General features: G+C 40.6%; 1 protein-coding gene across 3 annotated transcripts in view; it reads left to right on the forward strand.

Annotated features, from left to right (window-relative positions):
* LMBR1 (limb development membrane protein 1) overlaps positions 1-15475 on the forward strand; it is a 64575-nt gene extending 49100 nt beyond the window's left edge. For all 3 annotated transcript variants that reach the window (XM_064162812.1, XM_064162813.1, XM_064162814.1), the window contains 8 exons: positions 2712-2792; positions 3791-3867; positions 4102-4179; positions 5057-5130; positions 5356-5446; positions 6847-6913; positions 11398-11559; positions 12090-15475. In XM_064162812.1, coding sequence (XP_064018882.1) covers positions 2712-2792; positions 3791-3867; positions 4102-4179; positions 5057-5130; positions 5356-5446; positions 6847-6913; positions 11398-11559; positions 12090-12172 — 713 coding nt within the window. In that variant the 3' untranslated portion in view covers positions 12173-15475. The remainder of the gene's footprint in view (positions 1-2711; positions 2793-3790; positions 3868-4101; positions 4180-5056; positions 5131-5355; positions 5447-6846; positions 6914-11397; positions 11560-12089) is intronic.
* The last annotated feature ends 410 nt before the right edge of the window (positions 15476-15885 follow it).

Below are 15885 nucleotides of genomic sequence, written 5' to 3' on the forward strand. Positions count from 1 at the left end.
ATCCTTTTCAAATGCTCTCTGGACTGATCTGAAACTTTGCTTTCCCCTCTCGTAAAATATCCTTTTGTAGAGCAACCTGTTGCTTGCAACTTTTTCTTTTAAGGAGGAACTGCAACAGCACCTAAATATGAGTCAGAATTGCTGCAAGCGTCTCATAGGGAGCTAATGCGACCATGCCAACTTGGGTGGAAAGAATCCTGTGACTAGCACTGTGTCAAGCTCTGGATTTTTGTGGTGAGGAAGGGGAGAACTACATTTGTCTTGAATAAAGCTTTTCCTCAGAGACCCATAAATAAATTATGGAGGAAAAAAAAAATAATTTCATAGTGCTGCATTGTTTTGTTGCTTTTTGAACTGCTTTCATTAAAGTTCTTGAGGCTTCTTGCACTGAGCTCAGTAGCAATCTCTCTTTTCTCAACTCGTAGTAATGAGTCATTCCATAAAACAGATGGTTTAGACTCTTTGGATGGAATGGATCATCACAAAAGCTAATTTTCATGTGATAATTAGAATCACAGAATCAGGGTTGCAAGGGACCGCAAGGATCATCTAGTTCCAACCCACCTGCCATGGGCAGGGACACCCTACCCTAGATCAGGCTGCCCAGAGCCTCATCCAACCTGGCATTAAACACCTGAACTGCCTCCCTGGGCAACCCATTCCAGGCTCTCACCACTCTCATGGTGAACGTCCTCCTCACATCCAGCCTGAACCTACCCACCTCCAGCTTTGTTCCAATAAGGTCACCTGGGAGCCTCCTCCAGATTGAACAGCCCCAACTCTTTCAGTCTGTGCTCACAGCAGAGCTGCTGCAGCCCTCTGATCAACCCAGTGGCCCTTCTCTGGACACGCTCCAGCATCTCCACATCCTTGTAATGGGGACTCCAGAACTGGATGCAGTACTCCAGGTGGGGTCTCAGCAGAGCAGAGTAGAGGGGGAGAATCACCTCGTTTGACCTGCTGGCCACACTGCTCCTGATGCAGCCCAGGCTATGGTTGGCCCTGCAGGCTGCAAGTGCACACTGCTGGCTCCTGTTGAGCTTCTTGTCCACCAGCACCCCCAAGTCCCTCTCCTCAGGGCTGCTCTCCAGCCAGTCCCTGCCCAGTCCGTATGTGTGCTTGGAATTGCTCTGACCCAGATACAGGACACTGCACTTGGTCTTGTTGAAATAACTTTTTTTAAAGGAAACCCATCTTTTCTGAAAAACCACATATTATGATTACTTACTGAAGAAACAGAGACCTTAAGCAGACATTCATGTTGCAGGTACTTCAAGCTAATATAAGTTGTTGCAAAGCAATGCTTGTAGTTCTGGGATTTGAGATATTTATGCATTTGAAACTCTGTGAATATTACCACATACACATTATGTCACTGATACAAAAGATAAATGTCTAGGGCTAGCCCTGAAGCTATATATATATATTTGCATACAGCATAAGTGTGTGTGAAAGAAGAATGCAATGAGACATTTAAAAACCAATTTTTGAAACATTTGTGGATCACATTTGGTAATTTGACTGTGGTGAACAGATCAGTATTTATACTTTTGAAGGAAAAAGACTAAGACTTCAAAAAGGAGTTGAAGAAATACTCTTAGTGATTTTTTGGGTAGGACCTCGCTGTGCTGGAATGTGGAGAATGTGGGATCTGGATGAGAAATTTACTCTGTGGTCCAGCCCTCTCAGTACAAGGGAAGGTAGTGTCAGTGTGCCAGCAACATGACTGATAGGTAGATTTTGTAGGCAGATGATCAAGATATGAGCTAAAAGCCTGGACAAGACTATTAGTCTCATAGAAGTTTATTAGCATTAAAACCCCAAGTAGCTGGAGCATGGTACTATTGCAGGGTTGCTGCAACCAAAGGTGGGCTGTGGCCAGCAGATGGAGAGAGGACTTAGGGTTTGCTAAGAGCTAGCGTCTAGGAGAGAGTTGGGGAATCAGCCAGGTTGGAAGAGACATCCAAGCTCATCCAGTCCAACCTAGTACCCACCTCTATCCAGTCAACCAGACCATGGCACTAAGTGCCCCAGCCAGGCTTTGCTTCAACACCTCCAGGTGCGGCGACTCTGCCACCTCCCTGGGCAGCCCATTCCAATGCCAGTCACTCTCTGTGAAGAACTTCCTCCTAACATCCAGCTTAGACTTCCCCTGGCACAACTTGAGACTGTCCCCATGTTGTGTTACTGGTTGCCTGGCAGAAGTGCCCAACCCCACCTGGCTACAGCCTCCCTTCAGGTAGTTGTAGACAGCAATGAGGTCTGCCCTGAGCCTCCTCTTCTGCAGGCTGCACACCCCCAGCTCCCTCAGCCTCTCCTCACAGGGCTGTGCTCCAGGCCTCTCACCAGCTTCGTTGCACTTCTCAACATCTCTCTTGAACTGAGGAGCTCCGAACTGTGCATGGTACTCAAGTTGTGGCCTGACCAATGTTGAGTACAGGGGCAGAATAACCTCCCTTGATGTGGTGTAAACCATGAAAAGGAAGATGAAAGAATGTGGTCTCATGGGTGGCTGTGAGGAAGATTTGCTCGTGGTTGTCTGAGGGAGCTCTGTGGCACACAGATGCTGGCCAAATCAGGCAGACAGATGTGAGTGGAAGACGTGAACAGACAGGTCACAAGAATGCTTCCAAAATCTGAATGTCACAGTGTGCTTTAGAATACTGTAGTTAGTCCCATCCTAAATGAAGTACTGTCTTCTGTTTTGATAGGTGCATCTTCTGCAGTGGAGTACCAGACAGCTGAGTTGGAACGGGAGCTTGAAAAAGTGAAAAGCAGGAAAACGAATCTGGGTACTGCACTTCTTTTCTGCTGTCTCCTGTGCAACACATGGCTTGGAGATGCTGCCTTTAGCTTGCAGCAGCCACCTGATTGATTCCAGTTTGTTCTTAACTGAATTGGTGCTTTTGTGGACCTTTCAAATTACTGTAGTTTCTACAGTTAAATTGCATGTGTCCCTCTTAAGAAATAAATTTAAGTAGGGTGTCTGATTTGGATCTTATTTGAATCTTATTTTTAACAAGAAGCTGTAGAGAAGTTGTAGCACTTTTGATATCCTTGTGTGGTGCACAGGATTCTCCTCTGTAGCGATGTGCTTGTGATTATTTGGGATAGTCTGAGAACATTCCTTTCCTCTCTCTTTTTGAGTGATTTCTATGAAAGTCAAGCAGTGTTTAAAAACAGTAGAAGAGTGTTTAGCGTGTGTATGTATTTTGAAACTGCAAAGTTACACTTCTGGTAATGGCAGCAACTCAACAGGAATCTCTTTGCACAAAGACTTGTAGGATTTTGCATTGATCAATGTGTGCACAAAATTAAGCCTGGTGAGAAAAAAAATGGAGTGCTGGTGTTGTCCAGTGAGTAAGTTTTGTCTGTTTTGCCTTAACACTGTAAGAAGAAAATATTTGCTCATTGGCAATTCCCTTCTGTCTTTTTAGGTCATACTGAAATACACCTATAAACAGGATATTTCTAAATTCAGTGCATTTTAAACTTTGCAGTACTGCTCCATGCCAGGGGAGAGAAAAAATGTTACAGTAAAGCATACCTGTAAATGAGAAAGGCAAAATCCTCTGCTCGGTCTCCTCAGCTGTTCTCTAAAAAGGCTTCATGGTTTTGGCACTGCTTTATGCAGCTCTTCAGAACAGATATTTTTATGAGCTGCTTGATGTTGCTTCAAGATAAGGTTACTTTTTGCAAACTGTAGTTAGAACAAAAGCTTAGAGCTGGATAATTTTTCACTTGTTTTATGTTCTACGATGCTAAGCTTCTGCTTTTCTTTTCTGAACAGAGAGGCGGAAGAAGGCTTCTGCTTGGGAAAGGAATTTGGTCTATCCAGCTGTTATGATCTTGCTACTGATTGAGACAGTAAGAATTTTTGTGCTCTTTTTCTGTTCGTTTTCTCCTCAAAAAGAGGAATTCTCCAGTCATTTGGGGAATAGTTTTACATTTGAGGGATGTCTGTTTAAGCAACAAACTCGATATTCTTTTCCTGACCTTTTTGAAGGAACTTAACATCCTTAACTCTATTTGGAATAAATATAAGCTTTATAAATATGTGGAATACTTTTGAATAACAAGACTGTTTCTGCTTTTTCATAGTCCATCTCAGTCCTCTTAGTTGCTCTCAACATTCTTTACCTGTTGGTTGATGAGACTGCAATGCCAAAGGGATCAGGGGTAAAGTAAACTTCTCTTATGATTTTTGTAACTTCAGTAAAGCTTTGCAACCTTTACTGAAGTGCAAGTGAGAACTTCTGATTTAATAACATTGAAACTTCTGGGCCTCAACCTTTACTGTGGTTCTGGGTTTCTGTGCTGTGCACACATGAACATTTATTACATGTTATGTTATAGAGAGTTCTTAATAAAACTAGCCCAGAACCTTGATGAAGATACAGCGATCCAGTAAATCAGGGTTTGCATTTTACTCATGCCTCCTACTTTTATATGGACTAGAAATGTCCAATTTAAGAAACTATGTGAAAAAACAGGTTGGAAAACCTGTCTGGGTTTGTGTTCCTCCTAGAAAACACGATTGTTTTCCTCCTTTGCTACAAAAATACTTGAAGAAAGTAAAGAGCAACATACTGAGTAGTAGTTCTCTCATCACGAGTGGCTTTTTGGTAGTACTTTCCCCTGTGTATCAGCTGTATTTGAGGTGGCAGAGCTATAAATAATGTCGAGGGCTGCTGGCCACTTTGCCTTTGGAATTGTCTACAGCTACAAGTGTTATCTTTTGAGACCTCTCGGTTTCCAGGGTGAATGATTGTGTATAAAAGGCAGCATGGTGGGTAGGTGCACCCTGCATAAAATGTGAATTGTTGTATATTCTGCCTTATTAATTCATTTTACTCAACTTGGAATTGGCTGATACAATTGTATGAGAGATTGATGAGAGATTTGCAGGTTACCATGTCAGAATGTCCCTTAAATACCAAATTGAAAAGGCTTAGTTTCATGCAAGTTGTTAGGGGTTCTGGTCCTGTTGGAAATTAACTTTATGGACAGCTGTGTGCATCTTATTAAATGATGTAAACTCTTTTTCTTCTTGTAGGGGCCAGGAATAGGAAATGCATCCCTGTCCACTTTTGGTTTTGTGGGAGCAGCCCTTGAAATCATTTTGATTTTGTATCCTTTCGTTAAGACTCCTGTCTGCTAACCACTTTTCTGTGTAGTTTGCTGGGACGCTGGTCGTTTGCTGAGACACTTGCCTGGAAAGAAGAAAGAGATAGGTCAGTCCTTGAGCACTCGAAGTGTTTTTGTTTCTTCGGTTCTTAAGACTTTTAGGAGACTGCTGAGAACTTGAGTGAAGCTTGCATTCCTCGGAGGTTCTGTTTTCCTTGATTCTCACAGCTATCTTATGGTGTCCTCTGTCGTCGGCTTCTACAGTCTTCGTTTCTTTGAAAATTTCACTCCCAGGAAGGATGACACAACTATGACAAAGGTAAGGTAAAGTCTGCCGTGGTGATGGCCCCCTCCTCTCTCTCTCTCTCTTCCCACCCAAGACAAACTGACTCTTTTAGCTAGTAATTGCCCGGAATGGCTCATTTGCGGTGATCGGTATTTGTTTGTAAGCTGCGTAAACACAAACTGGAAGATGTTCAAAATGCTGAATGAGTGGGAAAAAGGATGTGCTCTGTTTAGTTTGGATGGCATCCATTCACTTGTAAAAAGCCAGGAATGGCAGAGCTTGTTAACTAGCTATAGAAAAGCCAGTGAAAGAACTTCTTTTTTCCAAAGGAAACCTGTTGCTAATGAGTAACTTGGATTGTGCTAACTGTACTTCAGGGAGCTTGTTTGCAATCTGAACAACTTGCTCGCTAGACAAAATACAGACAAAACAATCGAAATTTGAATAAACTAAAACGGAGGAGGTCTATTCTGCTACGTTTTGCAGCCTGAAGCTGATTTGATTTTCCACAATTTAGCACTGGCTTCAGGAATAACAAACGCCATAAGCTGAGAGTGAAGAACATGCCTGGGTTTTGGGCTAAATGTTCTCACACCTGACAAGAAGTGCTCAGTAACCAAGGAACAGATGTTGAATTTAATTATTCGATGTTAGTTTTGTTGTTTATTTGTTTTAATTAAGCAACGGGCAAAGACGTATTTACTTAAATTGTTGGAAGTGAGAAAGTAGGTAAACACACAGAATGGCTGTAGTAAATAGGTAGTAGGGAGTTGGAATGTTCTTAATGTTTTCTATTGATTGTTTACAGTACTCCAGGAACGGTGTAGAAATAAACAACAAATTCACAAATGCCTACCTGCTTTCAAGGAATTTCTCTTGTTCTCTCTCCCTTGTGAGAGAAAGTTTCAATTACTCTTTTTAAAAGGCTTCACAAGAAGGAGAGCAAAATCTTAACAGCTGTGATTTTTTTTTTCGTACTGTTTAAAGTAGTCGACAGGCCTGCAGTTGAAAGGAAACTCTTTGTTGGAGTTTTGTTAATGATGCTAATCCTGCAAGCAGTTACATACATCAGCTTAAGCTTTGTACCACTCTTCTGCGCTAAGCCCAGGGAATGGTCTTTCATGAAAAGTTTGCAGGAATTAAGTAAACAGGTGATGCTTTTACAGCATAGTAGTTTGGAATGATTTGGAGTCTAAGCATGTGTAACACTTTGGTTAAAAGCAAACAATTGCAGGTTTGATTTTTAAACTCCTTCCCTGGGGCATCTTTATCTTGTGTAATTCCTTATGGAGAGATGTGAGAGAAGTAAACGAAGCTAACACTATGTTACTGTAAATGGCTCTAGGTTCAGTTTGAAGGACGATTACTTTCCCTTTGTTTTGCCTTCAGCAATCCCATTTATAATCGAAATGCTGTTTGTCGTTTTCAAATAGATCATTGGAAACTGTGTCTCAATCTTGGTGCTGAGCTCTGCTTTACCAGTGATGTCAAGGACGCTAGGTAAGTGAAATGGAGGTACAGAACGCTGCAACAGAGGGTGTTTTAATGGAGATGTAGAAACCAAACAAGGAGAAAAAGGAGCAACCTGTAGCTGTACCTTTCAAAGTATACATGTAATTTGCCATGCTTTCTACACTGGCATGAGCTGCTGAACTCATGCTCGACAGAAGAGAACTGTAGAGCATACATTCACAAATCAAGAGAAGCTGAACATTTTCTAGAGGTTATATACTTTTTTTCTTTGGATCATGTTTTAAATCTAAGCCAGGAGATGCTGAGGAAGAATAAATATGGTGACTGCTTTTTCAGAGCAGAGTGCTCAGATTTTGTAGAGAAAAATGCATTTAGGGGGTTTGGGTATAAGATTTGAGATAAGGTTGGGTCCAAATGTCTTTAAAAACAGTTAATGGGTCTTCATTTAAGGTTTTATCAGCAGTAGTTTAATTGTCCCTGCTTACATTCTTTGTTACTTGTGTTTTCCAATATATAAATTTGGAATCCAGCATTGTAGAACTGAAAAAAGTTCTGATTGTATTGATAAGACTTGGCAGCAGCATGCGAAGTGGAAAAACTATTTCAACCAGTTGGAAAGACAAAATATTTTGTATCTTCGCTTTAAATAGGTAATCTTCAGCTTGAATTCTTGAAACGAGGTTGCAAGGCTGTTACATGTTGAAGCAGTGCAGAATACTTGCAGCTAATGTGAATTTCATTGGGAACATTAAAAGGAACAAAACAAAAATCTTCACCTCGGGCTGTACAAGATTGAAGTACAAGCTTAGGAGTTCAAGCTTGGGCCCACAAACCAGTAATGTGTAGCCAACAGTTGTGTAGCTAATTTCTCTTCTCAGCCAGAATACTACGAGATCAAGAGCAGTTAATGTTTCTATCAAGAGCAGTTAATGTGTTTTCCAGTAAACTGCAGTGTACATTTTCATGCTCTCTGTATCTTCAGATGTTGTTTTATTGAATATACTAGATAATTTCTATGACAACTACCAAAAAAAAACCCACTCCTGCAATCCATTTTGGAGGGCTGAACCTTAAGATGCACATTCTAGAGCTCATGTTTTTAAAAAGCTGTAATAAAACTTCCCCCAAATGCAAGAGAATAATTCAAGTATTTAAAATATAGCCAGTACTATAAATGTAAAATGCTTCTAGCTGTTGAAAATTGGCTGGTTTAGAAGCAAATGTTAGCATTAGTATTTTATCCACTAAGTTACTGCATTCTTCACTTGCTTAAAAAAGTATAAATTCATTGTTAATGATCTATGAGATTAACAGCAGATAAATGGGTTCTGTGAAAGCAAGTATACATGCTGGGTGCATTGTTATCTCATAGGAAACAGATTAATGGTAAAACTCACTTTAAAAAGGAGGAAAAAAGAAAAGACTAACAAATGAAATTCCTGGATAGTTTGCCATAGAGATAAATAAAAGAAGAAATAAGATGGAACAATTAGCACACAGCTAACAAATGCCCAGTCACAGCTGTCCAAACAGGATTAATAGAGTGTATTAGAGTACAGTGAGTCATGTGGTGCTTTGCAAAAATATCAACATGTGTTGTGCTGCATGCTCCTGCCCTGTGGCACTGAAGAGATGAAAAGAAAGAAATATGTTAAGCAGATCCATAGTCTTTTTACACTTCAGTAAAAAAAGCAAATTTCTAGACCATACAGAAAAGATTAGACTTGATCATTATGGGAAAGAGAGAAAAGCAAATTATCTAATAGATGTACTGACCTTTTTCATGTTTTAAAAGTGGGAAGAGAAGGATTCTTTACATCTTTCACAGTGGTCTTGTTAGATATGGAGGTGGTGATGGCTCTAATCTGTCATTCTTTCAGAACTCAGGAAAGTTTTTAATACATTTTCTTATTTTTCCAAGAGAACTCTTTTTTTTCCCCCAGAACTCTTCACCCTTTTAGTAATTCCTCAAAAAACATTTCCCACCAGCACCATATTGATACCCACTGAGAAACAAAGTGGGGACAGAACACTTAATAACCAAGAGTACAGAACCAAAGAGCTGCAACCAAAATTGTGTTTTCTGATATATACAGAAGTTTTCCTGGAATTCTACTCCATATTGTTATGCCTTAAGTAAATAGTGCTTTGAAACTTATTTGTCTGTACACTCTAAAAGCATAGCTTGCTTCTTGTTGGGTTTTTTTTTTTGAGCTGGATAATTCTACAATAGTTCAGTTGGTACATTGCCACCAACTTTCATGGCTGTAAAGCTGTAGCTTTCTGTTCAGGTGCAGGATACTTTTTCAAATTGGGATTATTTTTATTCTGTGGACTGTGAGTACATTTCTTCTGTAAGGAAACCATCAAAAGCTTTTTAACCCTTTTCTCCCCCAAATTCACAAAAATTATACTCTTATCAGGTCGTTTCTGATGTGCAGTGATGACTTCTTTTATTTATAAGAGGAAAATGACTGTAATTTCTGAACAGCATTAGGTAACCAGGGACAGAAGAAGGGGACACAGTCTCAAGTTGTTCTGGGGGAGGTCTAGGCTGGATATTAGGAGGAAGTTGTTGGCAGAGAGAGTGATTGGCATTGGAATGTGCTGCCCAGGGAGGTGGTGGAGTCACTGTCGCTGGAGGTGTTGAAGCAAAGCCTGGCTGGGGCACTTAGTGCCATGGTCTCGTTGATTGGCTGGGTGCTAGGTTGGCCTGGATGAGCTTGGAGGTCTCTTCCAACCTGGTTGATTCTATGATTCTGTGGTTTTCCTACCTGCTCTATCAGAAGTGTTAGGCTTCATTTTTGTTTGTCCTTGCAAGGTCTGTGCTTCTATTCTGCACTTTTTTTGTTAAGGCGTATTACTCCTTTTTGCACAGAACTCTTTTCCCAGCACTCTACCTGTTTTGTTTCTTTTCCTTGGTAGGTCTGGGATTGCATGTGTTCAACCCTGGTGTTCTCAGTTTTCCTGTAGCACTACAGTCTGTCTAAAACACTGCTGATTTGGAAATGTTAAGAACACTGCCTTGAAATGTGACAGCAGTTCTGTGGCTATTGTCTTTTGTTTACCTGCTAATTCAGTCAGCCACTTTCTTTCTGTGTTAAGACCTTCTGTGTTTTTTATTTCTCCCTGCCTCTCTTGCTATTTTGATCAGCGTCACTGACTTCTTTTCATTGCCTTTTGAAACTTCTTCCTTTAGTTTTCCTCCTTTTGGCATAGATAACAAATTACCTTAGATAAATTTGATGCCTGTATTTCGTGTTCAAATGGCTGATGCTGAGTATTAGAAGTATGTGTAACTTCAAATGTTGTGGCAGCTGGCTGTAAGTCTTGGATATCACAGTACAGTGAGATCCATGAGTGCCAAGTTTGCCCTTAAAGGAAGGTATCTGACCCTTAATTTTTTCTCTCTTCATTTGTTATCACTGTTGAAGTCTTAGCTCTTAAAAGCTCCAGACTCTTTCAAAATCAGGTGATAGAAAAGTTGCCTCCAAGAAGTTCAGAGCCAGGGATGTTTTCTGACTGCCTGGTTTGCTGCTGTCATTTTAGTACTGGGCAAAGTAAGCTTCTTTCCTCTGCACTGGTGATCTCAGCTCTGAGGGTGTGCATCACATCATCTGTGCCAAATTTTTTTGGGGGGAATATAATGGTTCATCAATCCTAGACAACTCTTATTTGGGTGTCACATCATATTTAATTCAGTGCAGTCCTTGCTGTAGATCTAGCAAAAGAACACCACATGGTTCTTCCTCTTCAGCTTTCTGGGATGGTCCCTACCACTTGTAGACAACTTGTGTTTCAGGAAAGTTTTGCTCATTTAGCTTTAGTGATTGACTGGCTTTTGATCAGCACAAAGCCCAAGTGTCAGTGTTAGGAGGTCCACTGTGAAAAAGACCTGTCAGCACTGTCTTTCAGCTAAGCTCTCTTCCTTCTGTGCAAATGCTTTGTGGCTATAGTGGTGGGCACATCCAGGAGAAAAAACTGCAAAGGTGGCTTTAAACCTTGGGGGGAAAAAAACCCAAAACCAAAACACAAAGGCTTAATATTTACTGTAAAATGTTTTGGCTCTTGTGGCAAGGTTTTTTGCTACCTGTATTTTTAAATAAGAAAGTCCATGGTACCTATCATCTTTTTCTTGCTTAGGTAAGAAATTGGTAGACGTGGATTTCAAGAAGTTTTCCAAGTAGCACTGATTTCCCCCCCATAATTATACTGCTTTTGTATTTCAGTGAGTAGTCTTATCTAGAACAGACAATTTACCTCTGCTCAGATTGTTCAAGCATTTTACTAGGAAGCTTAAAATTTTGGTGTGTCTTAAAAGTTTATAGTAGTCAACGAATGATCTTGGGAACACTGTCTTGTGTATTTAACCGTATGCCTTATAGGGTGTGTGGAAGAAAAGTCTGGAAGACTTTTGCTTCTGTATGCAGAAAGTAACAGAATGAAATGTTTGTGCTTCCTGAAAAATGTCAGCAAGGTTTTGATGTGAATCTTGAATGCAATTTTAACAGGAATCACCAGATTTGATCTGCTTGGAGACTTTGGAAGGTTTAACTGGCTGGGCAACTTCTACATTGTGTTATCTTACAACCTGCTCTTTGCTATCGTGACAACGTTGTGTCTGGTCAGAAAGTTCACTTCTGCTGTGCGAGAGGAGCTCTTGAAGGCAATAGGTAATACAGCAGTGAATTTAGTTTGTACATCATTTCCTTCCTCTAGCGTCGATACCTTGATGTGCTGCTGCTGAAGCTCTGTTAGAGCTCACTGAAGACTTGTATTTCTGGTGAAAGTTTGTCTTAAGGTGGGAATGCATAGCTTTGAGATTTGCTGGAGAGTCAAGAACTGAACTACAATGTTCATCTTTATTGCACATCCCTGCGCTTATTTATGTGCACTTTGTTTCTGTGCTCTTTAAAGGCTGGAAAAAAAATCTTTCTTGTTGCTCCTGAGAAATTATGCCAGAACCCACTCTCAACTTGTGTGTGGGTGGAAACCTGGGCTCCTTTGTTGTGATGCCTTTTTTTTGAGCACAGCTGATGGAGTTTCCCAGAAGTAATCATTACATGGGGTAGGAAGTCAGTTCTGGTCTTCAGCAAATGTGAAGTCCTTAATCACAAAGTTGAATTTGGATTGTATGTATCCTTTTGAATACCTGTATGATGAGACAATCTGAGTTTTCCTTTTGTTGTGTAATGTTTTGCAGGATTAGATAAACTTCATCTGTCAAACAATCCAAGAGACTCAGAGACAAAGCCATCTGCAAATGGGCATCAGAAAACACTGTGATTAACCATCACCTGCAGCCAACAGAGCTGGAAACATCAACCTCATGGCATTCCTGTCATCTCAGCAGCATTTTCATACTAATTTTATTTGTTTATAATTTGGGTCCAACCTTGTCTCACTTTTTCATGCTGTGTGCTTCTGAGGAAGTTAGGTACATCAGATTCTGTTCTACCCAGTGATGTTTTGTTCTGCTGTACATCGGATTCTGTTCTATCCAGTGAACTTTTGTTCTACTCGTTCATTTCCCAGTAGGTCAATGCAGGAGGTGCCTTGGAAGACTGGAAGCTGAAGAGAATAATCCATTCTTTTTTATTTCTTGACAATCTCACATCTTTAGACAGAAATCTGTTACCATTTGAATGCACAGTACCTCCTGTGTTACAGACACAGCTATAAAGAGTAACTTTGGGACTTGGTTAAAAAAAGTGTAACAAGGAAAAAAGAAACCAACAAAGGTACACTTGAAGCTTAATATGACCCTTGCTGTAAACTACCTGAAGTAGGCAGCCTTGACAGTAGATAAAGACTTCCACTAAGATGTTAAAAATGACAGCAACTAGTAGACATCACAGTCCCTCTGATGCCAGCTACAGTGGGCTGCTCAGAGTCTAGTGTCACAGAGCTCTCTCTCAGGCCAAAGGCCAGCATCTTCAGCTTTCTCTTCTTAGCTATAAATGCTGGTAGTCAGACAATGTCTTACTGAATAGAGTGAAGTAGAAGATGAAGATTAACTTCAGTGTTAAATCTGAGCCTAGTATGCTTTGTAAAAAGCTGTGTAGACCTCCTGTCACAGCTCTTACAGTGCTGTAAGCTATTGTGCCGCGGAGGTCACTTACCCTACCAAGTACATCCCTGTAAAATTATTGATGAACTACTGTGTATAAGCAGTACTTGTAATCAATGCAAGTAGCACAGGCCTAGGAGCCTGCAATTGCAGTTTTTTACAACCTTCTTTAATTTGAAGTAAATTATTTCTCTGAATTTATATAGGATAGTTACCAGGATTTCTGTTCGGTGGCATAATCCAGTATCTTTCACTAGCCTGTTTTTAATGTACACACGACCATGTATATAGGCCTTTATGTGTAGATATCAAACTCTAAGCTTATGGATATGACATAGATGGCTTGGTAAGTAAAAACTGCATTCAGTCATGGCAGCGTGAACTTCTGCGGCGTTACAGTTGGCCTGCTCAGAGGCCTTAGATTCAGGATGGCATTGGTGGGTGGTAACATCCTTTTTTTTAGCAGCCTTAGGAATCCTTTAAGCAGTGTATAGTACAGAAAACCTCCACCAACCAAACCCCAAGTCATCAAAATCTGGTTGCACTTTTGTCCTGCTCTGCCACAAGTAATCTTCAAAGAGGTAGGAAAGGGAGCACCTTCCGTGTGTGCCCATTGCGTAGTGAGGCAGACGACACTGCTGTTTGTTCCCATTGCTGTAAAACAAGTCTGTCTCTCTGCAGTTTGAGGTCTGATCTGTGTTGTAGTGGTGACAACTGGTTCTCTAATGTGGTTCTGAAATAAGATGAACTTTGTGCTAGAAGCTCTTTGGCTGTTCTCCCAAGATGACTGCTCTTGGCTGTAGACCTTATTGCTGTGTGTGTGAATATGAGCTGCTTGTCTCTCTAGAGTGTTTCACATATTAAGCTCCAGTATACATGAGGACTTCTCATGGTTTTTTTTTCCTTGCAGCTGCCTTTTCTCACTTGAACTGGGGTATAATGTAAATATTGCTGTAGAGTTATTTTTTATGTGTGTGATCAGTATAAATTCAAGGCTTATTAAAGTGACTATTGATGTGTTGTACTGAGTCTTGGAAGACAAAGTAAAATTGCTTGATTTGACTAAGATTTACAAGCATCTTTTCTATTGTTTGAGTTTAATGCTGACATTTTAGGGAGAAATCCTTTCCTGATTCTAAAGTTCTGCATCCAAAACCAGAGAGGTCTAGTGAAAAGTTGTTTTGAAATGTGTTTACATTTTAAATACCAAGAGATTTATTATTAGTGACACTTTTCAGGTATTCTCCAAGCTTGTAGCCTTATGTATTAGTTTTATAGTTTAAAAACAGCTGAAATGGGTCCACTTGTCCATGCAAGTGATTGACCAAAATTGTCCTCATGTCTTAGTGGGGCAGGTCAGCTGTGGTGTGTGAAGCTAGTTAGTTTTGTTGAAATATTTCTGTTACAACTTTAAGACAGTTATTTAAAGACACTCTATGAAACTGAAGTAACCAATGTAAGGAATAAACCTAGGGAGAGTGAACATTGCTCTTCATGCTTTTGGAGAGATGTTTGACCTGGCATCAGTGACCCAAGAACATAGAGGACCAATGGATTATAGTGTGTGTATGGTTTCTGAAAGTGAGATGGGCAGTTGCTTAAATTGAGCAGAGGCAGTTCCTGCTGGTAAGCACAGAAGTGACAGGGAAGAGTTTAAAATGCTCTTTCCAAATGAACGTTACAGCCTTGCCTGTTCCCACCCCATCTGCTGGATTCTGCAGTCGGAGGTGTCTGAGTTAAGGCTGTGTTAGTGAAGATGTTACACTGAAGTACAAAAGGTGGCTAAGATGCTGCCTGGTTTCCAAGGTGGAAACTCAGAACTATGCTGTGCAACTCCTGACAGTGTTTTGTTGTAGAATCAGCTGTTTATATTGTGACACTGTCCACATTAAACTAGACCTTTGGCCTTGAAAAATCACATGCTTATGCAAAACTTCTTCTCAGATACAGTGCTACAAATATACTGTGTGTAAGATAGAGATCACTATGTAGTTTTCACAGAAGAATATGGTCACTTAAATAGAAGCTGCTGGTAATTCATTAATGGATGTTGATGATACATTCCTAGTATTTTGACTCATGTAGAGTCAGGTGGTCTGTACCTTCAAGGTATATACAGCTGATCTTAGTAACATTAACATCTGCCTCGCTTCTTAGGAGGCAAAAAAGCACATAAACGCATCCATCTTCAATTAGATACCACACAAGACCAAAAAATAGATGTAAAATAAGTGTTTTAAGTTAGCCATTTCTTGGCTTTATTCTGCATCAGTAGCACAATGTTAGGTGCAGTGGCAGAACTGTAGTGTGGGATTTCTAAGCATAAAGCACATGTACTTAGCTTAAAGTGATAAAAAAGAATAGTGTTAGCTCCTGTACAAGTAGCAGGGTTTTTGCATTTGTAGGAGGCTTTATTTTCTGTTTGTAATGTGATGTTTATCTCTGGTCCTGTTCCTCCAGTACCTCTTACCCTATTGTCTGTTTTAGTGTCATAGAAATTAAAGGATTTGACAAGTTGTTTTCCTTGTCTGGTTCCCAAGTACCACCTGAGTACCGCGGAGGCACAGCTGTTGCTGCAGTGAGAGTCTGGGCAGACAGGAGCTCATGCAGGTGTGTGCTTAGTGGGACATGTATGCAAGTGTGACACTTGCCAGGTCATCACCAGTAGTGGTGAGGGCATAGGAGGATGTGCCCCTCCTCTGTCCTGCTTGCCCATGTGCCTTTGCAACTGCCGATGCTACTTCAGGTGCTCACCTGTGCCCGCTGCTGTGTGGTAAAGACAGGATGGCTCTTGGAGAATTCACTGCCTGTATTAGAAAGGAATAAGCCAGAAACGAAGCAATTGACTTCATGCATGTGACTTGCCTTCAGTTTTGTAAGAATGGTCTAGGTCATTTTCTTTTCCCTTTCTCCTCTTCCAGAAGTGGGA

Source organism: Pogoniulus pusillus, chromosome 23 (assembly GCF_015220805.1).
Source record: "Pogoniulus pusillus isolate bPogPus1 chromosome 23, bPogPus1.pri, whole genome shotgun sequence".
In the NCBI taxonomy this organism is placed as follows: Eukaryota; Metazoa; Chordata; class Aves; order Piciformes; family Lybiidae; genus Pogoniulus; species Pogoniulus pusillus.